Below are 27,491 nucleotides of genomic sequence, written 5' to 3'. Positions count from 1 at the left end.
AGGACTATAATTCTCCCTTCATTATAAGTATAATGATAAATACTAAGTAACTAAACACTTATAAATTCCCAATCTTAGTTACTTAGGAAAATGTGAATAAGGTGCTAATCCATGAAATTACACTTTGAACTTTGTTTAAGCTGTTAGTGGAGCGTGTGTGGTTAACCGGCACATTAACCTGGACTTAACAAGGTAGGCAAAGGGTAACTTAATATTTATCATAGTATCGTTGGAGCGTGTGTGGTTAACCGGCACATCGATTGAGGGGTAAATATTAAGGGTACCAAGTATATTTGCATGGTTACTTCACACCTTGTTTTGTGATCCTCGGCATCCCAGTCACAAAACCTGAAGGGCACACTCGAGATTGAAACATGCCATTGAAAAGTTCAATGAATCTCAAAAGAATCTAGGAGTTTCAAAACCAATTAAAACCTAATAATACATTTCGTTTATCTTGGTGGAAATTGGTGAATCGTCATTCACCTACCTTCAAATATTTTATAGCTTGGATTACGGCATCCCTCTTCCAAGTTATAAAATAGTTTGTTGGGTCCTAGCCTTAATATATCATATTGGGTGTTATATTAAGGACTTAAATCAACTTTACGTGAATTTCTCCCATTGTTGATGTCTGGTTTAGACAACAATGATCTTCCCAAACCAAGCTTTCCTAATGAATATGACTTCCCGAGTTTGGCTCATGGAAGTCATATTTCTCTTCCTCCACCTCCTCCAATTATTCTCCCTAACCCACAAGTTCAAGGTCACTCAAGCCCTAATGGCAAGCAAGGTCTATGTGTGATCACATCTTAGAGATGATGTCACATATTGACAAGCCGGGAGAGTTGGGTGTCAAAGTTTTGAGAAAGTTGGAGGTTCAATCACTTTCTAAGTCACATAGTGAGTTCCTTTGGGACTACTATGAAACAGACTATGACATGAACCTTAATGATCATATCTATTTGCTTGGTGCTGCTGAATCAGCAATGATTTGGAACGATAGTAAAGCAAATTTGATTAGAAGATCAACTTCCCAAAAACTTTATGGACAGTGACAATGGTGACACTGGAAATCCAGAAAAAGCGTTCTCTTCCCAATGGAAAAAGATTAGCCATAGTCAACCGGTTGACCAAATGGTAAAGAGAAAGGCTAAGTCTGAGATAGTCCCATTACCAAAGGGTCCATATGTTTATTTTGCCAAAGGAAGGGGCGTTGATTGCAAAGCTGCCAAATTTACCTAAGGATGTTAAAGTCAATAAGTTTGACTCTACATCAGGTAGAGCCCATTATCTAACTCTGTTAAGTTCTATTCTGAGATCCTCATTACATGATGTGACTGGGTCACATGATGATGTTTTAAGAATCAAAGAATAGAGAGAAATCTTAAAGGAAGTATATGTTGATTCTGATCGCGAAGGTGGATTTCGATCGCATCAGAATTTTGAGCAGTTGCTTAAGAAGTTATGATATATTGCTAAGGAATAGATAACAACAATTTTCCATGTGGATTGTAAGGATACGTTTTTCCGCAAAGTTTTAAAATAAAATAAAATTGTTTAATTTTATTTATTTGAAGTATCCTTACAATGGCATTTGTGGAAAATTGTTGCTTATATGATTCCACTGACAGCAATATTGGAAAATGGATTTGATTCTTTCATTTGTGGTAGTGTCTGAATTTCCCAAATCAGGAAAGTTCCTCATCACCCAAGTTTTAATTGGACCGAAACTTGGAATCATGCAAGTTGAATAGTATGATGAATGAGAACTTTCAAGCATTGGAAAATCAAGACTAATTACTTGTTCACATGGATGTGTGAGTCAAGTGAAGGACTAAAGGGATCGAGTACACATTCTTGTGCACTGGTCATGTCCACCACAAAGCCCGTTAAGACTATTTGATTTACTAAAGTTTAGTAAATATGGTTATACTTACAAGTTTAAGTATAATTCTGAAACATTGGAAAAGTCTCAATGTATGGCAGAACGAATGGGAAGAATCAAATTAGGCAGAAAGATAAAAGTTTCTCAAATCTGAAAAGATGGGAGAGTACTTTAGTATCATGTTTGTGATCATCTTAATGATTTAGAAATCATATCACAATTAGTCCTCTAAAGGTCATCTAAGTGCATTCTTATGACTAAGAAGAGGAGTCATGAATTGTTGAAATGGTTAGATCAGGAAGATGAGTCATACTTTGTTCCAAAACAATTCTTAGAGTCATACTCCAAGATTGTAACTTGAGTGACATATCTTAAAGAAAGGTTTAAAACACTTGTCAAATGTAAGAGTAAAAGTGTCCTACTCTTGTACATTTGAAATTGGTAAGTTGTGATGTTTTGGATAAAACAAAGACCAACTAAGGCCAATTGTGTGAAGTGTTTGTCTTGATAAAGAATCCGCACTATCTCTTGAATATTTGGCAAGATAATCTTATATGTCAAGAGGATAGTGGGAGTCTTAAAGATCCTAAAAAGAATTTCAAGAACTAATCAAGAATAAAACCTGAGGTTCTTCACTAGCACACGACTTGAGGTTTATAACCTATCGTGTTGACATATTCTGTGCCCATTCCAGTTAAAGTTGGCTTTGCATAGGAGTTCTGAAAGTTCTCAATTGGTTGCATAACAACTTGGAAGCAATGGCAGGCCCTGTACTGCTAGGTGGCAAGAAGTTAAGATTGCATAAGTTCAGTCCATGTGAGTTTGGATTTGTCATTATCCTTGTCTTGTGACTATGGTTTTGACGATTCACATGGATAAGAACACATACACCATAAAATCTAAGGGTCATAAGGTTTCTCTCCGATTCATGAAAATGATGGTGAGGAAACACTTCCACCAAGTAGATTTGAAGCAGATGGCAAAAGGTCTAAACAATTGAGACTATGATTACGGCATCCCTTTTCATAGTTCTGAAATTGTTTAGACACACATGCATGCTATCTAAGGAAAGGTGTATGATTTTGATAAAGTTTTATCAAAGCATCTCGTATCAGAAATCTGAACTTTGGTAAGAAAGTCAATAAGTATTGATTTCTAGAAGTCCAGCTGATTTCTGAGTACATGTCAAAGCTAGTGGGAGCATAAGTGTTATGCTAATAATCATCATGTTAGTGGGAGCATGATAATTATTGTTAGTGTTGCAAGTTAGCAATGTTAATTATAGAAAACAAAAGTTTCAATTCGTGAGGCTGCAGGGATTGAAAAAGTTATTTTGCTATAATTAAGGAAGAGGATATACTTCATTTCAGTTCTAAAGGCTTAGATTGAGACCTTAATCATCTTTAGTCAAGAATATATATATGAATTTCATGTTGGATTGGTTCAACTTAAGGAAATTCTATATATTGCGTTCTCAAAATTCGATTATGATTACGACATCCCTCTTCATAGTCAAATTTTGAAAACATGGCAAATAAAAATATTGTAGCAAAAGACTGGTCTAGAATCATGTCTTTATGTGAGACATCATGAATCGTGTACCATTTGCTTTGGGTACAGGATCGATTGCATGTGCTATAATATTTGTCATTTCTAAATTTTTCCAAATGCCCAGAGGCATTAAGAAGGGAAAAGGTCTAGAATTGGATATGACTAAAATGATTAAGCAATTGTCGAGGACAATCTGAGGTTTACCAAAGATTGGTTGCTCAGGAACAGTTGGAAGTATAGTGCTAATTTTGGAAGGACCATATTGACATATTCTGAAAAGAGGCATCTCTTATTCATAAGTGATAGTCAAAAAGAGAATATGGAGTTGTCTCCATAGGTGGAAGTTATCTGTGTAAGATTAGAAAACTTAATGCAAGAAGCATGTCCAAAGCAATGTACTTTGAATATGAGACTTAGTTTCCATGGAGTTGATCTCCATTGGAATACCTTATAATGACTGTTGACAAGTCTTTGTGACTTTGTACATATTCATTACAGGAGGGTCAGTGCATATAAGTTTAAAATCTAAACAGATTTCGATAAATGATAGGAATTTGAAATTCTCACATTTTTCGATAAGGATTTGGGAGTGTGAAATTAGAATCATTGAAATTATGTTCAATTGGTTTATTTCACAAAGTAAGTATCATAGACAAACATAGAGTGCATACTTGGTGTATGGCAAAGCTATTGTTTAAGAAAAACATAGTGTACATGCTTGGAGCATGGGACAACTAGTGTTTTTAATTCAAGTATAAAGTTGATAAAACCGAAACAATGAATAATGAGTAATCAGTATGGTGATAAATAAAAGTGTTTATTTATATTCATAGGGTTTGATACCATATTTGATTAATTTATTCTTGTGTTTCACTTTGCATGTTTTGACTTCCAGAATAACTAAGTCGCTCTTCCTGAATGATTAAGTTATTCAAATCATCCACAGTCGGTCATATGTTGGAAGTAGATATGAATCAAGACTGTCATGGGTTGGTTTGTAGAGGTCTAAGTTGGTGGATAAAGTGGTGCTACAACACTCATGAGTGCTCATAAGTTCTGAGTATTGGATTCAACCCGCGCTCATTTGAATCACTTCATGGATTTTATCACGAGTGATCATGAGACGATAATATCTTATATTCTTCAAACCTAGAGATATGAGTTGTTACTATGAGTTAGTTATACATTGATTGCATGAAAACGCATTTGGTAACTCGATGTTATAAAACGTGCCTTTGTGTATGATTCAACATGTAGTAGAACAAGCCATATGAGTCGAAGTTTATCCATTCCTTTTACCTTCGGGATAAAAGCGATATATGTGGGCCCCTCGATGATTTAGCGATGACACATGTGAGTGCTTGGCCAAGCCAGGACTGATTTGATTTGTTCAATCAGTCAGTCATCATAAATTGAAAATCGGGAAACAACAAATGGACAGAGAGAATGATTATAATCCATGTCTCAGTCCATATGATATCTAGAATGGAGGAATATATGATCCCTTATCTAATGGACAAGTCATTGACAAGGTCAGAGTTCGACAACGACTTTAAGAGCTACGATTGCCAGTTTGGTTTTGAAGTCATACTCAATAATAGTTTTAGACTCCAAGTGGGAGACTATTGGATTAATGTGTTGGATTAATGTCTAAGTCCATAACTATATTTGGTATGTACTTGACCCGACCCGGCATGGTCCATTTGGGTTGCACTTCACCGGCACAGTTTATATGGATAGTCTTTTGAGAATAGTATATTTATGATTTATATTAATATATTATAAGTTCTAATATATTAATATGGAATCATATTATTTAATTAGTATTGATCAAGAATTAATTTAGAATTAATTAAGTGATCAAAAAGAACTAATTAAATATGGACTCTTATATATATGGAATGGGCCAAGTTCATTTAGGTTGGGCTAAGCTTTCATGGATGGTCCATGGAGCTTTTAACCCATGGATCCTATGTAAATGAAAGGTCATGGGTATTAGGGTTTACATGGATGTAACCCTAATCCTCCATAATATATAAAGGGGTCCTTGGCTCACAAAATTGGCACAAGTGTGTGAAAATAAGAGTGGGCCGATTTTAGTGTGCATACATATTCTCTCAAGTTCTTCCAAGGTGTTTTGGTGATTTGTGATTCCATTTGAGGCTTCCACACTATTGGGGCTAAGCTCTTAAAGCTTGAAGACATCAAGCTACATCAAAAGGTATGTCATCTAACTAGAACTTTGTAGTATAGGTGCTTCATAATATGCTAGTTAGGATGAAACCTTGGAATAGTTAATATTTGCATGTATAATAGAGAAAACATAGATCCAAGGTTTATAGGGTTGCATGTACACCATAGGAGTGTTAGAATGCTCAAAACCCAACATGAACTGCAACAAGAAAGGGCACACAACCCGTTTCTGTAAGGCTCTGGCAAGGTCAATCACCTAGGTCCCTGGTGCTGGAGCAGGCCAGGCTTGCTACAGATGTGGTGAGGTTGGTCACTACAAGAGAAACTACCCGAAAGCAGGGAATGCTGGCGGAGTAGGAAGGGTTTTGGCGATAGGCCATGAGGAAGTTGTGGCAGACCCTACAGTGGTCACTGGTACGTTTCTCCTCGACAACTCTTATGCATGCATACTATTTGATAGTGGAGCGGAGAGGAGTTTCGTGAACCAAAACTTTAAACACTTACTTAAACAACAACCACGAGCACTAAAAGAACCGTTCACCATAGAAATGGCTAACGGAAAGACTGAGAGCACTAGCTATATATACATAGGATGTACCCTATCTCCAGATAGCCATTCATTTCCAATCGACCTCATGCTTGTCTCAATTAAAAGTTTCGACGTCATTATCGGCATGGATTGGTTGAGTCTTCATCGTGCTGACATCATGTGTTTTGAAAAAGTCGTTCATCTTAATCTACCGAATAGCGACACCTTGGTTATCTATGGCGACAAATCAGACACGAACCTTGGAATCATCTCAATTATACAAGCCCGGAAGTACTTACAGAAGGAATGTCATGCATTCCTTGCTCATGTGGTTGATATGAGCCAAGAGGCGAAAGACATAAAGAACATCCCAGAAGTACGTGACTTTCCCGACATCTTTCTGAAGAACTACCAGGATTACCACCACAATGTCAAGTCGAGTTCAGAATCGACTTAGTTCCAGGAGCTACCCCAGTAGCCAAATCGCCTGATCGACTAGCACCAGCCGAGATGCAGGAGCTATCTGGTCAACTGAACGAACTACTCAGCAAAGGGTTTATTAAACCGAGCTTCTCACCATGGGGAGCACCGGTCTTGTTCGTAAAGAAGAAATACAGATCGTTCCGTATGTGCATCGACTACTGAGAACTAAACAAAATGACCGTTAAGAAACGATACCCTCTACCATGTATAGACAACTTGTTCGACCAACTGCAAGGGGCAAACTACTTTTCCAAGATTGACCTGAGATCCAGGTATCACCAGTTACGAGTTTTAGAGGAAGATGTTCCCAAAACAGCTTTCTGAACTCGTTATGGACACTATGAGTTTGTAGTGATGCCTTTCGGATTAACCAATGCACCCGCAATGTTCATGGACTTAATGAACCGGGTGTGCCGTCCTTGATCAGTTTGTTATTGTATTCATCGACGACATACTTATCTACTCTCATAGTAAGGAGGAACATAGTCAACATTTACGTCAGATCTTAGAAACACTACGAACATAGAAGCTCTATGCGAAGTTCTCTAAATGCAAATTTTGGATTCGAAGAGTCGAATTCTTGGGTCACGTGGTTAGCGAAGAGGGAATTAACGTGGACCCTTCCAAAATTAAGGCTATTGAGAACTGGTCAGCATCGAAGACGCCTACAGAAATTCGTCAATTTCTAGGCCTCGCTGGCTACTATCGCAGGTTTATTCAGAACTTCTCTAGGATCGCAAAACCACTTACTACATTGACCCAGAAAGGTGCAACCTTTGACTGGGAAGAGAAACAAGAGAAGGCGTTCCAAACGCTGAAGCGAGCCTTATGCAGCGCACCGATATTATCCCTCCCAGAAGGGATAGAAGACTTCACGGTTTACTGCGATGCATCCAACCAAGGGCTTGGATGTGTTCTTATGCAACGGGGAAAGGTTATCGCCTATGCCTCAAGACAACTTAAGACGCACGAAGTCAACTACACTACACATGATCTTGAGCTAGGAGCAGTGGTATTTTCTCTGAAGATCTGGAGACACTACATGTATGGTACGAAAAGCACTATCTTTACAGACCACAAAAGCCTTCAACACATATTCGACCAGAAGGAGCTCAACATGAGGCAATGACGGTGGGTCGAGCTACTCAATGACTACGAATGCGAAATTCGTTATCATCCCGGTAAATCCAACGTAGTAGCTGACGCCCTAAGTCGGAAAGAATACTCAGGTCGTAGAGTCAAAGCATTGACTATGACGATCCATTCACATCTGTCCACACAGATTAAGGAGGCACATCAAGAAGCCATGAAGCCTAAAAATGTGGCGGGTGAATCCCTTAGAGGGATGGATAAGAACTTAGAAGTCAAGGGTAACGGAGCCTTGTACCTCATGGATCAGATCTGGACACCGAAGCTCGGTGGTTTTAAAGACGTGGTCATGAAAGAAGCGCACAATACTCGATAATCCGTTCACCCAGGTTTAAATAAGATGTATCTGGATCTCAAAAAGTTATATTGGTGGCCTAACATGAAAGCAGAGATTGCTACCTTCGTGAGTAAGTGTCTTACTTGCGCCAAGGTTAAGGTCGAATACCAGAAACCCTCAGGTTTCCTACAACAACCGGAAATACCTGAGTGGAAGTGGGATCGGATCACAATGGACTTCATAACCAAATTTCCCAAGACAACGGGTGGTCTCGATACCATTTGGGTGATCGTAGATAGGTTAACTAAGTCCGCACACTTCCTGCCAATCAAAGAAACCGACAAGATGAAGAAACTGACAAGAACTTACATTAGGAAGATTGTACGACTGCATGGTGTTCCCATATCTATTATCTCTGATAGAGATAGTAGATTCACTTCAAGATTCTGGCAGTCGCTACAAAAGTCCCTAGGAACTAGGCTGGACATGAGCACAGCCTACCATCCACAAACCGACAGACAAAGTGAGAGGACTATTCAAACTCTTGAAGATATGTTGCGAGCCTGTGTGATTGACTTTGGAAAGGCGTGCGATACTCATTTACCCCTTGTCGAGTTCTCCTACAATAATAGTTATCACACAAGCATAAAGGCAGCTCCATTTGAATGCCTCTATGGCCGGAAGTGCAGATCCGCTCTGTGTTGGGCTGAGGTGGGTGACACGCAGTTAGCTAAAGGACGAGTTCCTGGCAGCACTCTCACTGGTCTAGAAATCATTCGGGAAACGACAAAGAAGATTGATCAGATTCGTGAACGATTGAAAGCCTCTAAAGACCGACAAAAAAGCTACGCTGACAAGAGACGGAAACCTTTGGAATTCCAGGTTGGTGACCGTGTTCTATTGAAGATCTCACCCTGGAAGGGCTTGATACGCTTCGGAAAGCGTGGGAAGCTAAATTCAAGGTACATAGGGCCTTTTGAGATTATCGCTAGAATCGGCTCTGTAGCTTACAAACTCAAACTACCTCAAGAACTTAGTAATGTACACCCTACTTTCCACGTATCGAACCTAAAGAAGTGCCTATCTGATGAGACTCTTGTTATCCCACTCGATGAAATCGATATCAATGAGAGCCTCAACTTCGTGGAAGAACCGGTAGAAATCATGGACATAGAGGTCAAGCAAACGAAACAAAGCCGTATCCCGATAGTGAAGGTTCGCTGAAATGCAAAGCGGGGACCCGAATTCACTTGGGAGCGGGAGGATCAAATCAAACTTAAATACCCTCATCTTTTCCCTTAGTCTATGTGTATTTGCTTAAACTCTAATTCTGGGACGAAATTCCCTTTAATGGGGGGATGATGTGACAACCCGAAATTCTTATCTTGTAAAGTCAATCAAATCAATCAAAAGTTCAGACTTTTTTTTGTTATCTTTTACTAAGTTAAGGGTCATTTTATGAGTTCTAGGCCTAGTTCAATTAAGGGATTGTGTGTTAGGAAGTGTTAGCAAGAGATCAGTGGATTGCATTCGAGCCGGAAACACCTTCAAAGGAGGTTCACGGCCGTGAACCCATCCTTGGGCCGTGAACTACCCTCACCCCTATATATTGAAGTGTTAGCCATTTTCTCTTCACTTCTCACCTTCCAGCCGTGAACATCCCCTTTCTCTCTCAACTATCTTCAACCGTGATCAAGTGTTCTTGGTCGTGAACACCTCAAAGGCCGTGAACTCCTAGAGTTTGGCCATGAACCCTTCTTATCTTCATCATTTGGCCATGAACACATCAAGTGTTCTTAGGCCGTGAACAACCCAAGGGCTGTGAACCCTCCTTGTTTGTCCGTGATCAAGTTTCAACCCCACACTTTCACTTCTAACACTTCATTGAAAGTGTTTCCTATTTCCTAAGCATGTTTCCCTTACATGTTAGTTGTTATAGACACTAATTTTATACCTATATATGTTGATATATGCTAAATAGGATCCATTTGTGCTTGGGACTTCACTAGTGATACCAAGCATCCTATATCGAACTTTCATCCAAATCACTCACATCAGGTGAGTTCATACCCCTACAAATACACTTTTAAATGTTTATAAATGCTTTTAGGGGGAATACAAGTAGAACATAATGAAATTGTGTTAACCATTTACATGTGAAAACAACATCCCAAAAGGATTTCTTATACTCAAAAACTCGTTAAAACTCTTTTAAATTATTTTAAACTTCTTTTATATCAAATCATATTTGTCTATCTATTTACGTATAAGTATGCTTTAACAGACTTAGGACTATTGCTAGATACCTTGACTCCTATTCTTTGTTTGGTTGTGGGTTGGGGTAGGATCACTAGTCCGAATGTCGGTTAAATCATAGTTATACTTATTAAATGCATATATGAATATTAAATCCATTTTTAAGGTACATACTTAACTTAGTTGCTTATGGTTAGTAATTGAGTCTTTTCTACAAATCAGTAAAAGTCAAACAATCATACTAGTAAACTATAATAGGTATAGTTTAGAGGATTACTACTTACTATTTCTAGATCAGTGAAACTTACATGAGTCAGTTCATACATGAGTCAGTTCATACATACTATAACTAGAACAGGAAGGAACATACATACTATAACTAGAACAGAAAGGAACATACATACTATAACAGGAACATAAAAGAACATATATTTTATAACAAGAACAAGATAACAATAATGTGAGCCACTATTTCATGGCATAGCAATATACTTTTTGTGTCACGTTTTGTAACCAAAGTCTCGTGGAGGGAGAGCTTGAGTTTGTGTATAGATCTATACGGGATTAACCATCCTACACCTTGTTGCTAGCTAGAGTGGGACCTGTAGGTCTACGGGTGACAAATGTCATACCATTTCGACGTCTTTTGATCGTCGTGTTTTATACTAGTCAATCAAGCATGGTTATAACCTCATCACATTTTACCTTAATTTAACTTATTGGTTTTATGGTAGTTAGTACTTCAGTGGTTATTTTATACAATACTACTGTACATCTTCATTTTTCCCATTACATTCATATAGTGAAATTCTCACATCGAGTAATGCAAACTATTTTCTAGTAAAGATAGTTATAAACTTGGGTAAACATCGATTTTACAAAAGAACAAGCATACACAACATTTGAGTCTTGGTAGAAGACTACTTTTCATTTAAGTAGAAAATATAGGATTTTCTGGAAAAATACAAACCTTTTTACTACATATACAAACATATTCATCAAAACTAATACATACAATTGACACAAAAATACTTATGAACTCACCAGCTTAAATGCTGATCTACTCTTTCAAAATAATTTTTATTCTCAGGTCACCAGTAGACAGGTACACTAGACCAGGTTTTGAGAAGACGGAGCATGTTCAAGACTCGTCTTTTATTTTGATAATATTTTTGGTGTCTTACAACTATTCACAGAACACACATGTATAAATTATATTATTAATGTAATGGTTGTTTGTACTTTGATTACTATTGTGCATTGTTATGATACTGTACATGACGTCCTCCGCCCCCGAACGTTTCCGCCGTTCCGGTTTGGGGGTGTGACATATATATATATATATATATATATATATATATATATATATAAGGTTGGAGCAATCTGCTTTTCTTAATTCCAGGCAAATCTTAGATGGCCCTCTTCTAGTGAATGAGTTGGTTCGGTGGTTCAAGCACAAGAAGAAGAAATTGTTGATTTTTAAAGTTGACTTTAAAAAAAGCGTATGATTCAGTTAGTTGGGATTACCTTGACAAGTTTATGCTGTTTCTTGGGTTTGGGGAGAGATGGAGGGCCTTCATTAGGGGGGATGTTTTTCTAATGCTCGATCTTCAGTTCTTTTGAATGGTTTCCCTACAGATGAGTTTCAGTTGTTTAGGGGGTTGAGAAAAGGAGACCCTTTGTCTCATTTTCTCTTCATTATTGCCATGGAGGGTCTTCATATTTCTATGGAGGATGCGGTGTCGGAAGGTATGTTTAGGGGGGCCCAGTTCCAGTCGGATGATTTATCTATTTCTCATTTGTTTTATGCAGATGATGCTATTTTTATGGGTGAGTGAAATGAGAATAATGTCCGAAATTTGATTCGGGTGTTGAGATGTTTTTACTTAGTTTTGGGGATAAATCTCAATCTTTCTAAATCTAGTTTATATGGCGTAGGGGGTTCGTAGGTCTGAAATTACCAATCTCGCTTCTTTTACAGGCTGCTCGGCTGGTTTTTTTCCGTTTGTGTATCTTGGTATTCCGGTTGGCGAATCTATGGTGTGTGTGAAAGGATGGCAAGTTATTATAGATCGCTTCAAGAAGAGATTGGCGTCTTGGAAAGCTAGATTGTTATCTGTTGGTGGTTGATTGACTCTTGTTAAGTTTTTTCATGGAGAAGGGGGAGGTTTTTCAGGAGGTCCGAGAATGCCAAGTGGTGGAGGTGTTTGGCAAAAAATTGTTGGGTCTATTAATCATCTCCACGAGGGTGGTTTGGTGCCTTCGAATGTTATGTCTGGAGTGACCGGGAATGGAGCTACTATTCGGTTTTGGCATGATGTTTGGTGCTTGGATGTTCCCTTTATGGTGCAATTTGGTAGATTGTTTGCTCTAGCCTCTAATCAAAGTTCTTTGGTTAGGGAGTATTGGTATTTGACGTGTTGGGTTTTTGCTTGGCGTCGTGATAGTAGAGGAGGGGTTGAAGAGGGACAACTTGCAAGTTTGATGTCTTTGTTGGAAGGCGTTCGTCTTGGCACAGAGTCAGATATATGGGTGTGGACTCTTGATAATTCGGGGTGCTTTTTGGTTAAATCGACTAGGAATTGGATTGATGATTCGAGACTTCCGTTGGGTAACTTGCCCACTCGATGGAACCGCTTAGTTCCTAATAAAATAAATGTCTTTATTTGGCGTTTGTTGATGGATAGGCTCCATGTTAGGTTGAAGCTGGTGGAGAGAGGGGTGGATGTTGACTCGGGTTTGTGTCCATTGTGTCACAATGCTCTTGAAGACGTGTTGCACTTGTTTTATTCATTGCATAATTACGACTCAAGTTTGGAGGCGCGTTAGTCTTTGGCTCGATTTGGATATCCCTGTTTTCCCCACTATGAGAGACATGATGGACTGGATTGATGTGAGGTCGAATGTTAGACAACAGCGGGCAATTGTTGAATCGGTGTTTTCTGTGGTCATTTGAATGCTTTGGACGTTCCGTAATGGTATTTTGTTTAGTAGAAATAAGCCTAGGAAAGATAGGATTTTTTATTCTATTGTTGAGATTTCGTTTCGTTGGTTTTCGTCTCGTAACTCTAAGGCTAGGACTGTTTGGAGTCTGTGGCTTCAAAATCCTATTCAGCATTAATGGTTTGTATTTCTAGCTTCTTGCTAGTTTTGGTTTAATTTATTTGTTTTGCTGCCGTTCAAAAAAAAAGTAGGAATGCAATAGTTCCAACTTGATATAAATGTCAAATTTGTACTGTGTGAGTGTGTGACAACCAAAAGAACAAGATTATCTTAATGTCGAGGCAAAGTAGAATTTGACGTATCGAACACCTTTTGTTTTTTATGATTTGTCTTCAACTTCATATGATTTTTTTCTTCTTGGCATATACTATTTGAAATTTGTACCAACCAAACTTCTTGGTAATCAAACAATTTGGTACCAATTATACTTGTTACGGTTTTGGTAGCTAAATTTATATACCAACTATAATTAGTATGATACACAACTTGAATAAAAAATAAATGATACTTATCGTGTTCACCCGAGATTTATTTCTATACAAATCTATAAGAAATATGTTCCCTTGAATAAATCGTTTCATTTATGGTGCCATATATATATATATATATATATATATATATATATATATATATATATATATATATAACAACTAAGCTGATAAATAGGAAACTTAAAAAACTATTTACACAAAAGATAATTATAATAATTATCATCTAATACCCCCCGTCAAGCTGATAGGTGGTGGACCAACACGGAGCTTGGTACGAAATTTCTCGAAGATGGGTCTAGGTAGAACTTTGGTGAAGATATCAGCTTGTTGCAAATGAGTGGGAATGTGCTTTGTTTGTAGTTTGCGAGATGCCACCAATTCACGAACAAAGTGATAATCTATGTCGATATGTTTAGCACTTTTATGAGAGATTGGATTTTCCCTGAGGAACAAAGCACTTTTGTTGTCACACAAGAGAGTCGGTACCGTAGGAGGCAGAGCATGGAGTTCTCGTAGCATGTGAGTAAACCAGACGATCTCTGAAGCAGTATTTTCCATTGCTCGATATTCAGATTCACAACTGGATCGGGAAACCATGAGTTGCTTTTTAGCACTCTAAGACACTAATTTGCCTCCAAGGAAAATTGAGTAACTATATGTTGAGTGACGAGTTTCAATGCAACGAACCCAATCAGCATCAGAGTATCTTATTATACAAGAAAAACGAGGTCGATAAAAGTGCAAACCAAAAGAAATAATCCATTTCACGTATCGAAGTATGCGTTTAACTTCTTGAAAATAAGAAACAATGGGGGCTTGAAGGAACTGGCTCACTTGATTGACAACAAAGGAGAGGTTTGGTCTTGTGATGGTGAGATATTGCAGGGCACCTACTAGTGAACGAAATACAGTAGGACTAGTAAAGGGTGTCCCTATTTTAAGTAGTTGCTCATACGCAGATAAAGGTGTGGAGATTGGTTTAGATTCCAAAAGACCAGCCCGAGTGATAATATCATATGCATACTTGGATTGAGTGAGAAAAAGTCCATCATCTTTGTATGTGACTTCAAGACCTAGAAAGTAGTTTAACTTTCCAAGATCTTTTACGGCAAGTTCTTTGTTGATGCGAGCAATAAATTTACTGATGAGACTGGGATCATTTCTAGTGAGGATAATATCATCAATATACACCAACAAATAGAACAGTGTAGATCCTTTGGTAAAAACAAAAAGAGAAGTATCAGAACGACTGCAAGTAAAACTAAGTGTGGAAAGAAAAACACTAAGGCGTTAAAACCAGGCACGTGGTTCTTGTTTAATTCCATATAAGGCTTTCTTCAAACGATATACGTGTAAGGGGAACTGCTCATAAATAAAACCTGGAGGTTGCTCCATGAAGACTATGTCAGTAAGCCTCCCATTTAGGAAGGCATTCTTGAAATCCAACTGGTGTAAAGGCCAGTTTTGCATGTCTGCCAAGGATAGAACAATACGAATTATAGATGCCTTGACAAATGGACTAAAGGTATGTGAGTAGTCAAGGTCAGGGATTTGAGTGAATCCTGGTGAAACCAGACGAGCTTTGTATCTTTCAAAGGTGCCATCAGAGTTAAACTTGGTATAGAAGATCCCTTTGGAGCCGATGGCAATGGAAGTAGATTGTCTAGGAACTAACTCCCATGTATTATTTGCTCGTAGGGAAGCCATTTCATCCTGCATAGTTGTTTTCCGATGTGGATATTTTAAAGTAGATTTAAAACCCTTTGGGACGGTGGTCGTTAAAAGAGCTTGATGAAGACCACTGGAGCCAAGAGATGCAAAGTCAGCTCCTTACTTGGGTTTGAAGATGTTGTCCCTGGATATAGTGACCATGGGATGCGTAGGTCGTGGCGTGGCAGCGGAAGAAGATGTGGACGACGGTGCATCGGTTGATAGCCGAGTTAGTAACTGCTGAGGCGGCGAGGTTGGATGAGTCGGTGGTGAATGGACAGGAGGTTCATGCAGCGGAGGTGTGTTGGTAGTTGACGAGTCATGTGAATCGGTCATTGGGTATATGGGACACAATGTGGGTGAGTGATCATGTAATGTAGCGGAAGGTCGATGCATAGCATTGATTGAACTTTTGTGCATGGTGTTCCCATTAGATATACCAGGTTCATAAAATGTTGTAAATAACAATGTAGAGGGATTAGATGATGAAGCTTGACTTGCAAATGGAAAACATTTCTCATCAAATTGAGCATGATTGGTGATGTAAATTATGTTGGTGTTTGGATCCAAGCATCGATGGCCCTTGTAGTTTGTGCTATACCCAATGAAGATACAAGGTGAACTCCGAGGAGCTAATTTATAAGCTGCAAAATCACGCAAATATGGATACAACCTACATCCAAAAACCTTGAAGATGTCATAATTAGGAATGATGTTGAAAAATACCTCAAAGGGGCTTTTGAGATCAATGATTTTGGCAGGTAACCGGTTGATAATATAAATTGTTGAAGTGAAGGCATCAACCCAAAAAGAGGTTATTGCATGTGCATTAAATAACATGGAAAGACCAGTTTCGGGGATGTAGGGACACGATATTCGATGATGTGTACCATTTGCAAGAAAATTTTGTTAAACTTTTTGATTTATGAATTTTGTGCCTCCATCACTTTGAAAGGTTTTAACCTTGCATGAAAACTGAGTTTGAACAAATGTTAAGAAATTTGTAAGGATATGTGTAAAATCATATTTGAACTTAAGTGGATAGAACCATGTGAATCTTGAATAATCGTCCACAAAATCATATTTGATCTGTGTAAAATCATATTTGAACTTGAGTATTTGAATTTGGTGTCAATTTTCCTTCAACTTTTGTGGTTGTGGGTGGAGCGAGAGAAGAGCCATCAACATGTCCCAGTAGGTTTTGATAGGAGAGGAGGGGACGAATTTAATTTTTCCAGAGAAGAAAATTTGAGGATGATATTTTTATGGTGAGAAGGTGAAGAATGGTGTCAAGGGGAAGTTCATAGGAGGAAGAAGTCATGAGAGCAAGATACGTGAAGAAGATGAGAGGGGTATGTCTAGGGTTTAAGGATCCTGGGTGATACCATATAAGAAATATTTTCCCTTGAATAATTCTTTTCATTTATGGTACTATATATATATATATATATATATATATATATATATATATATATATATATATATATATATATATATATATATATATACACAAGATACAAATACAACAACTAAGCTGATAAATAGGAAACTTAAAAACTATTTACACAAAAGATAATTATAATAATTATCGGCTAATAAAATCACTCAAAGTTATATGAAAAATAACATATAGACTACGACACTGCATCACCTAACTATGAAACAAATACCAAATACTAGAAATCGGAATCCATTTTAAAAATGTTTTTAGAATTTCTCACTCTATTTCCGTTTAGGACAAAGTTTTCATTATCTTTGTTATATTTACATAATGAAACACAACTTGTGTAACCTAAATACTACAAAACGTATAAAGAAATAACCAATTTCGATAATGATCATTGAATATTGCATTAGTGTTTGCGTTTCGGACAATGTCTTTGTAGATTTTAATTTATAAAACGTAGAAATGGTGGGACCTCATAAACAGGTAAACCAGTTGGTTATCGGACTTAAAATAGCCTGTGTCAGATTAGAGGGTTATTTTGTAAATGACAAAGTTTTAGGTTATTTGATATCTCCCTATCTAATAAATAAAACCTGTTGTCCACGTGTCCTTTCAAAAATTCATTTTTCTGCCCATGCTAAATCCCAGTTTTACCCCTAAATCGTTTCACGTAGCATTACATATGGAAATTAGATATGGAAATATGGCAATTTGAAATTTGGAATATGGAATATGGATGGATATCGAATGGAATATGGAATCCATATAACGCTATGTTTTTGTTTCAATTTTTATTGCTCATAACAACTGTACACTTTAACTCAATTTCGTTACATGTCCGATTAAGAGCATCTTATTATGGTATCCATATCAATCGTATCGACTACATTTAATTTTGATTATTATGTCCATTTGATCGTATTATGCTCAATATATACCAGTATAAACTGTTTAATATTATATTCTTTTTGAGATATTGTTCATTTTTTATAGGTTTATCACTCAATGAGGATCAACTTAAAAACCTTACTTTGTTCGAGATCGAACAGATTTTACTTCGTAACAACACCAGTCTTAAAAATTATAAACAAATGCCTTACCCTGATTCTGATACAGTTTCTTCTTCAACAAATCGCCTTATCACGGAGGAGCTAGGCTATGACATACCGATTTTAAAGAAAGAGTTTGATCGTATGTTTGATGCATTAACAAACGAGCAACGCAATATTTTTCTTGATATAATGACTACAGTCAATGATAACAAAGGAGGTGTGTTTTTTGTGTATGGATATGGTGGAACGGGCAAAACATTTCTTTGGAAGACAATATCTGCAGCAATTAGATGTAATGATGATATAGTTTTAAATGTTGCTTCAAGTGGTATTGCATCGTTATTATTGCCTGGAGGTAGGACAGCACACTCTCGGTTTATAATTCCGTTGAATCTTATGGAGGATTCTGTTTGTAAGATACCGCCTGATAGAGAACTCGACAGATTAGTAAGAAAAAACTCATTGATTATTTGGGATGAAGCACCTATGGTCCACAAGCATGCATTTGAAGTTTTAGCTCGAGCTCTGAAAGATGTATGTAAGTTCGATAAGTCTAGCAACTCAAAAATTCCATTTGGAGGGAAAGCGATTGTTTTTGGAGGAGATTTCAGACAGATTCTACCTGTTGTTCAAGGAGGTAGTAGACAAAATATCGTTAATGCTTCTTTAAGTTCTTCATATATATGGCAACAATGCAAAGTCCATAGATTAACAATAAACATGAGACTAACCGTTGGAAGGGATCCATCTGATATTCGAAAAATACATAATTTTGCAAACTGGCTTTTGGATATAGGAGAAGGAAAAGTTGGTGGTTCGAACGATGGTGAAGCGAAAACTGATGTTCCGGATGATATTCTCATTAATGATCCACATGATCCTATAAGTTCATTAATTGAGTTTGTATATCCTTCAATCTTGGAAAAATTCAATGTTACGAGTTATTTTCATGAAAGAGCTATACTAGCCCCAAAAAATGAAGTTGTCCAACAAATCAATGATCGTTTGTTAGCATTGTTTCCCGAAGATGAAGTAGAATATTTAAGTTCAGATAGTCTTTGCCAATCAGAGTTTGTTCATGATCAGTTTGATCCCAATTTATACTCCCCAGATATTTTAAATGGTCTTAAAGTATCAGGTTTGCCAAATCACAAGTTAATTTTAAAGGTCGGTGTTCCAGTTATGTTACTAAGAAACATTGATTAGAAAAATGGCTTATGTAACGACACTAGACTACAAGTGAAATCTCTGGGCAAACGTGTTATTGAGGCAATTATCATATCTGGAACTAATATTGGAAAGCAAACCTTTATTCCAAGAATGTCTTTAAGTCCATCTGAAAAAAAAAATTTCCTTCAAATTTCAAAGAAGATAATTTCCATTGGCTGTATGTTTTGCAATGACAATTAATAAAAGTCAGGGGCAGTCGTTATCAAAGGTTGGTCTGTATCTCACAGATCCTGTTTTTCCACATGGACAGTTGTATGTTGCCTTATCTAGAGTTCAAAATAGAGAATGATTGAAACTGTTAATTTTAGATAAGGATGATAGACTTACAAACAAAACTTCCAATGTTGTGTATAAGAAAGTTTTTAGAAATTTATAAATGCTTCGTAGTTTTTAAATTCAAACAATTGTGTTTTTTTCTTTTTTTTTTTTTACATTTTTTTTTTATTTTTTATATAGCATTGTAATCCATAATATTTAATTTGTTTCAATATTTTATTTTCAGGCTTTAATAGATGCCACATGGTGTTTTCTTGATTGCTCACTCAAATAAAAAAATAATGATTTGCCCTCACACTTCATAAAGCATTCACATATTGAAAGATGCATTTTAATTATATTCATATTTACCTTTGCATGGATTAATTGTGTTTCTCTTTTAACAAAAGACTTCTTACTCTTTTTGTCATATATTAACTCAAAAATCAAAACCAAAAAAAGTACGATAAAATTCAGAAATTTATTAATATTAAAACAGTATCAATTATCAAACATTATGACGAAATATTATTAGTTTTGGTTGAAACTTAAAACCTATAGACCGAAATTAACCATTAAAAGCGTGATGGTCAACGGAATCAGGGAGGCGAGACCCATTATAATGAATAATAATAGAGCCGACTCCTGCCTGATCCACACATGGCCCCACTTGTGATTGATTGTGGGCCTGGGTCCCACCCATTAAAGTCCAATATCCGATAATGAAGTTTTTCTAAATATTTTGTAAAGTATTTGTTTTATTTTGGTTTTGTTTTTCGAATATGTTATAAGGAGACTTAGGATTTTGTTTTCCTGTTAATTGTGTTGTTTTTATTTTATATCAAATATGTTAGGCCATATGGGTTCCATATCATACTCACCACATTAATGCATTGTCACATTGTCATTACATCATTTTTTTTCTTCACCCTATAAAACCGATGGACGTCATACCATACATTCTCATACTTTTATTTATTTATTTATTTTCTTTTTTTAATTGTATAAAATATAATTTAATAAAATCTAACTAAATAAAATTAATAAAGAAGAAAATACTTCATTAATTAAAAAAATGCAAACTACATTAAAAAATAAATAAATAAACATACTCAAAACATAGGGAAAAAACATAATCTAATTATCGTCACTAGCCACATCATCATAATCCTCGCTGGAATCTCCTTCAAACATTTTTGACTCGTCATCGATAGAGTCAAACAACTCGTCTTCATCAAAATCGTCGTCATCGGGATTCATTCGAGCATTGAAGACGTGTTCCACCAAATCTGCATGAAGGTTGTGGTGTCCAAATCGGGTGTATACTTCCTTTCTGTTCGTCATGTACGTCTGCGTATCAATACCAACTCCTTCTACTTTTGGTAAATTCTCATTTTTATAATCATATTATGCAATATAATACATGCATACATCTGACTACTTATTCGTTTGCGCTCCATAAACCGCACTGGTGCTGCGTGTATCTACCAACGTCTCTTTAGAACATCGAAGGTTCGCTCGACATCCTTCCAAGCAGATTTTTGGGCCGACTTCAATTTTATTCGTTTTTCATCATTTGGACATGAGAATGATTTCACAAACATAGTTAACTCAGGATAAATTCCATCGGTAGGTAATATCCACGCTTGTACGATGTCTCATTTTCTTGAAACAAAACATCATACGATTTTCCAAGGTAGATGTCGTTGAATATCGGCGATTGGTCTATAACGTTGATGTCGTTGTTGGAACCCATTTGACCAAAAAATACAGTCATATCCAATGATAATACGGCGCTACTGCTTCTAAAATTATTGTTGGCATCTTTTGATCACCTCATGTAAATTGATTGCGCCACTCATTAGGGAACATTGACCACCCCCAATGCATACAATCAAGACTACCCAACATTCCAAGGAAACCATGCTTGTTTTCATGTGCTGTGTATAATTGGTGGATGTCACTTATTGTAGGTTTGCATGTATAGCGATTACGATAGAGAAAAATCACAACTTTAGCCAACTTGTATACAAATTCCCTCTTCGTTCACTTTGACATCCTCAAATACTCATCCCATGAGTCCGGTCCTATGTCGAATGCTAGTTGATAAATGACAGTTGTACATTTTTGAATTGAGGAGAATGTTTGCTGATCTCTTCCATTAACATGTTGTTGAAATTATGGAAGTTGATTTTTGATGTCATCAACAATGCGTAAATTATTTTTTTCCTCATCCGAAACCGACGTTAGAATTTTCCGGCATACACTACATCATCGGCAAAGTAGTTATTGACAAGTTAGTTGTGTCCGGCTTCACGATTTCTCCGTAAATGAGGATTTCTAAATTTCGGTTGCAAACTTTCGACTTCATTTTCTTGTACATAAGCTAGTGGACGACGACGATAAAAACATTTTTAAATAAAAAACATTTTTAAATAAAAAAGAATGTGTAATAGAGTGTTTGATGTTTGTTTTGTGTTGTAAAATGACAAGTGGATGATTATATTTATAGTGAAGTTTAAAAAAAATAAAAAAAAAAGAAATTGAAAAGTAGTCGATGAGAGGCTAATGGTAGCAAAAATGATAAGTTGCATGTGGTAAGCTAGCCTGTTGCGGTGGGGATACCACAATCTTTTTCTGGGGGTCGGTGTTGTGTGCACCGCACACTGCAGTGCCACCTCAACCACTTCAGTGTGTAGGATAGGATATACTGAATGACCTTATTATTAAAGAACAATAATATACTAAAAATATGCTTAATGTTATATCGGTGTATTTTCAGAAAACTCATTATATTATTAATTCTTTATTTGAAAAACTACTATTTGTACTTAATTAAGTTACCAATATTTAAAAAAGCTTTTACAAAAACCATTCATATTAAAAAATGTAACATCCGGTCCATGTATAAATCATTTTTCTTGTATCTACTTTTAAAGGAGTGGTCGCGACGTCGTGGAGCATCACCACGACGTGGCGTATCAGTTTGGATCGCGGGATTTTTGCGACCCACCACGACGAGGTCTTGAGGCACCACGACGTGGCGGGTGCTTTTTAGTGAAAACCCTAATTTTCGGGTGTTGGACCCTATATAAGGAACATTAAGGCTAGAGTTTCCAACCTCCATCTTCCTCCCAACCTCAAAAACCCTAGCCCTAGCCTCGTTTGAAGTTGTAAACTCATTCTTGGTGTTTTTGGTGATTTTAGAAGCAGAATGAAGCTCTTGGTGAGGTGGTTACTTGGCAATCATCATTTCTTCAGCCACGCTTATCTCTTAGACCTTGGTGAGTGCCCAAGACTCAACCTTTTCTTGCTATGTTGCTAGATCACTTGTTTTTGTCCCCTTTTCCATGATTTTGACGGACTTAAGTGATGGGATCTCATAAAGTTTGCAACTTTATGAATCTCGAGGTCAGATGGAGCATTTAGTGTCTTGGATCTGAATTATAATCAATTTTTGATGTCATGCATGGGATTTTAGTCATCAAACCCTATTTTTTTTTTTACCTAAAATGGAAAAGGCATGTATTGGACGTGCAAGTCCATAAAGCCATGATTTTTAAGGTTACCTTAGAATGTGAAACCTCTTTGGAAACTTTGGAGGTGCAACTCTAAGGATTTGGTGCTTAATGAGAATCTTGATGCATTAAGTTACCATTAGTGGTTGGGGTTGGAATTTTGGCTTATGGAATGGTTTGAGGGATAAATTTGGAAACTTTACCCATCAAGAACATGAGAAGGACCAGATGTGAGCGTGGGAGCTTTTGTGGTTGAAGGAAAAAGGACTCAATGATTTAAGCTGTCTAGACGCATCACCAAGGCGTGGTTGAGGTCTCCCCGACGTGGTGACTTGGTCTAGACTCGTCTGTTTTGGCCTTTTGCGACCACGACGTGGCCAAGGAGGTCACAACGTGGTGGCTAGCTGGGTTGACTTTTCACTTTGACCTGTATTTTGACAAAAGTTTGACGTAGGGGTATTTTGGGTATTTTGATTTGTATTATGAGTTTTGGTCACTGTATTTTATCAAGGTGACTGGTAGAGGTGATTTCGGAGCAGCATGTTGTTTCAATTTATCATATGTCTATGAGGTGAGTCTCACTATATCCATGAGTCGATGTAACGCCCGCAGATTCGGGCTAGCCAATTTAGTGACAATAAGCGTTAAAAAATGACTTTATGATGGATTATATTTTAGAATAAATAATCTTAACTAAGTTATAGTATATGTCACAAGGGTTCCGTATATATAAAGAACGCTAAAATCCAAGTTATAACGAAGAAGTTATGACCTGTCCAAGTTTCGTGACAAAACCGACATGACACCGATAATCATAAAAAGTGAGTTTATTATAAGTTACTTTTAAGCCTTAGTGATCTAAACAAAAGTTGTAGAGTACGTCTCCACCTATGTGTGGATATAAAGAACGTCAAAAACAGAGCTCGTATGCAAAAGTTATGGCCTTCCGAAGATGTAGTTGTCTGATAGCATGACACGAGGCAGAAACCCTAATATGTCAGGGCTCACGACGTGAGCGTGTATTCTCACAACGTGAGGAGTCAAACGGACAATTTTCAAGGCTAGAATGCAGATGGAAAGTCTACAGAGTGATAAGTTCAAGGCTCACGACGTGAGCATGTATTCTCACGATGTGAGAAGTCATCCGGACACCATTCGAAGCTAGAAACGCAAATGACATGTCTATGAGGTGATGCTGCCAGGCCTCACGGCGTGAGCATTGATTCTCATGATGTGAGAGGGCCCAAAACAGCCTATAAATAGCAAGCTCGATACTAACCATTCTTACACCAAATTCTTTTATCTCTCTCTCTCTCTCTCTCTCTCTCTCTCTCTCTCGTTTGCTGAAGGCGTTCCTTGTCCCGAGCCTGACGATCACGAACCGCTGACCGTTTCTAGTTAGATTCTATCAAATCACGCTACTAAGGTGAGTGCATAGTCACTTTCATGAACATGATTTTAATACAAGTATTGATTAAAGTATTAAATATATGTTTGTGTGTGAAATATTTGTTATTGCCTGAAATACGTGTTAAAAGCATATCTGATAATATATGATTTAGGATACGTCATAAACCTAAACTAATCGAGATGAATATCGGGTAGTATCTCCTTATAAGTACGGGTGAGATATACACGAAGGGTCAAACTTTAAAATTTGTCATTAATCCGAGAGCATGGCTTGGACATAGTTATTCGTCCCTAGTATGAGAGTATGGATTAGGCATAATCATTTGTCATTGATCCGAGAGTATGGATCAGACATACCCGATCCGGGAGTATGGATTAGGTAAAGTGGTAAATTTTAGAGCCGGGAGTATGGATTAGGTAAAGAGGTAAATTTTGGATATGAGAGTATAGACTGTGTCGTTGTGAGGGTCGACGGGGTGGGGTAAATTGCTTATATGAGGCGAATTTGTATATGTTGTGATGTTCTAAAACATATATATATATATATATATATATATATATATATATATATATATATATATATATATATATATATATGATATAACATTGTCGGATTGAAATCCCTATGTACTCACCAGGTTTCCCAACCTGACCCACTCAGTCTATTTGTATCACAGGTATCGATACGAAGACACATTGCACTGAGAGATTAAAGGAGATGTAAATCACTAGTGTAAATGAATTTAAGGTCTGTTTATGCTTATGCTTCTGTATTGACGATGATATCCCAAAGTTTTAATATAAACAAAATATGTTTCTTCAGAAATGCTTTGATAATATATTTATCATGTTTTTTTGGGAACAAATTCCGCAATAGTATTTGTTAAAAATGAATACTCTTATTTTCAAATAAGTATAAATAATTATTTTTTAAATGACCATGAATTTGGGGATGCACAGTTGGTATCAGAGCATTAATTTAAGTGAACTAAGAATTTGTAAGATTTCTAGACTTAAACTTAGAATGCTAAGTGATGATTGTGAGATGAGTGTCTATTATATTTTAGGTAGTACGCCTGAATTGACACAAGCACTAGCTTACTTTAGGATTAAATGCCTAAATTGATTTTATGTGATAAATGATTTATGTTATAGCTATAAAGATGTCTTATATGCTATTATTTGATCGGATCTATGGTCTGTTGCCAACCAGATCTGGAAACCTTATGTGTTTATGATTGTAAATGTTCGACGACGATATTAGAACTAGCATGTAACGTTTCAGAGTGACAAGGACGAACGTCTGATTTGGTGTATAGATCGTCATGGCAAGAACCCGAAGCAGAATCGGAAACGCCAATGGAAATGATAATGGCAATCAACAACTTTAACCCCAATTGATTGAGCATGCACCGGAAGTAGCAGCTGCACCTGAGCCAATCACGATGGCAGGAGTGCAAGCCATGATTCGGGCTATGATGGTCGAACAGAGGGAAGAGATGAGGAAAATGTTGTTGAATAATAGGGATGAACCTACGATGCCTGTTGAACAGCCTGAACTGAATGAAGGTCATTCGGAAGAAGTGAATTATAGTAGGACCGTTAGTCAAGCTGAACCACCAGTGGTTAGAAGGAATAACCAAGATGAAGGAATCGAGAGGAACGAATGGAAGTATAAGGACTTCACATCTAGCAAGCCATCGACTTTCACTGGGAAGGTGGATCCTATCGGAGTTATGGACTGGATCTTAGAGATGGATTTAGCCTTCATAACATGTGGTTGCAAGGGCAAGCTACAAACCACATATGCAATACGTCAGTTCAGAGGTGGCGCTGTTCGCTGGTGGAACACTCTGGGGAAGACCATAAGCCCCAATGAGCCACTACAACTGACTTGGGCAGAGTTCTTGGTACACTTTAAACGCAAGTTTTGCTCAGCCCAAAACCTGCTAGAGCTAGAGAACCAATTCCTGACATTGAAGAAGGGTAGCATGACCATTGATGAATATACCAATGCCTTCACAGACAAAATGGAGTTTGCTTTGCACATTGTTCCTGACGACCTGACAAAAATCAATAAGTATGCAAAGGGACTTCCATGGGAGTACGCTGTGCCAGTGCGCCAGACACCTACTCTTGAGGCAGCTATCTGGGCTGCGAAGTCTGTTGAGGAGATGATTAAGGGAAGAGCCCCCAGCAAGGTTGAAGTTAATGAGAAAAGGAAGTTTGATGGATCTTCAAGATCCAACAAGAAGAGAAAATTCTCGAATTCTGATTCGAAGAAATTTGGAGGAGGAGAAGGTGAATCGAAGTGGTGCGAGAAGTGCAAAAAAGAAACACTTCAGGAAATGTGACAGGGAGGTCACTTGTTTTAAGTGTGGAAAAGATGGGCACTATGCCAACGAGTGCACATTCAACAAGAAGGTCTGTTATGAGTGCAATGAAGAAGGGCATATTTCAAGGGACTGCCCGAAGAAGAAGGAGGTGGTAGGGCCTAATGTTCCACCAAAGCCAAAGGCAAGAGCATTCCAGATGATCCTTGATGAAGAAGGTGACAATGCAAGGGATCAGGAGTGAGCATCTATATATCCGAAGATCAGGATATGAAGTAGCCATATAGATAGTATCATGTGGTGTAGCCTAATATAAGAAGCATAGTGTAGGGCGAACTTGAATATCTATGTAATAGTTTCAAGAAGTAATATAAGCCTTAGTTATGTTATCCGATGTGTTAAATGAATATGTGAAATACTTGTATGGTCACTTGGAGAACTGTGAGACAATACTTGGGACAAGTATGAGTAGGTGTGAAAGGTAGTAGAGGCCTATACTACCGGAAGCACAGGACTCGCACTTGTATCAGGGAAAGTCACAAGGTTATCAAGGTGTGGGATTAAAACTCTAATTGAGATTTGATGAACAAGATGCGGAAAAATAAGAACAAACACAAAATATGAAGATTATGTCGAATGATCACTCGATTTATTCAAACATGAGGAATAAATTACACTTTAAGCATAGACTAAAGAATCTAACACTACATAAGAAA

General features: G+C 37.2%; 2 protein-coding genes across 2 annotated transcripts; both read left to right on the top strand.

The window, feature by feature from the left end:
* The first annotated feature begins 12,513 nt into the window (after positions 1-12,513).
* Positions 12,514-13,155, top strand: LOC145122439 (uncharacterized). The gene has a single exon (XM_079058044.1). The coding sequence runs from the start codon at positions 12,514-12,516 to the stop codon at positions 13,153-13,155; it is 642 nt and encodes a 213-aa protein (XP_078914170.1).
* Positions 13,156-15,727: 2,572 nt separating this feature from the next.
* LOC145122438 (uncharacterized) lies at positions 15,728-19,723 on the top strand. The gene is made up of 4 exons (XM_079058043.1): positions 15,728-15,829; positions 16,807-16,882; positions 17,971-19,167; positions 19,716-19,723. The coding sequence occupies exons 1-4, from the start codon at positions 15,728-15,730 to the stop codon at positions 19,721-19,723; spliced, it is 1,383 nt and encodes a 460-aa protein (XP_078914169.1).
* Positions 19,724-27,491: the final 7,768 nt, after the last annotated feature.

This window comes from Lactuca virosa, chromosome 6 (genome assembly GCF_052849685.1).
Source record: "Lactuca virosa cultivar CGN04683 chromosome 6, Lactuca_virosa_CGN04683_v6, whole genome shotgun sequence".
NCBI lineage: Eukaryota > Viridiplantae > Streptophyta > Magnoliopsida > Asterales > Asteraceae > Lactuca > Lactuca virosa.
Note: the sequence above shows the minus strand (reverse complement) of the source record. Positions and strands in the feature narration are given on the sequence as shown.

Bases quoted from the DNA above. Each gene is read 5' to 3' on its own strand.
- LOC145122438 (XM_079058043.1), top strand. From the start codon at position 15,728: ATGTGGACGACGGTGCATCGGTTGATAGCCGAGTTAGTAACTGCTGAG. The intron at 15,830-16,806 runs GTGTGTTGGTAG...TATGGTGAGAAG, and splicing joins AGGAGGTTCATGCAGCGGAG to GTGAAGAATGGTGTCAAGGG. The intron at 16,883-17,970 runs GTATGTCTAGGG...CATTTTTTATAG, and splicing joins ACGTGAAGAAGATGAGAGGG to GTTTATCACTCAATGAGGAT.
- LOC145122439 (XM_079058044.1), top strand. From the start codon at position 12,514: ATGCCAAGTGGTGGAGGTGTTTGGCAAAAAATTGTTGGGTCTATTAAT.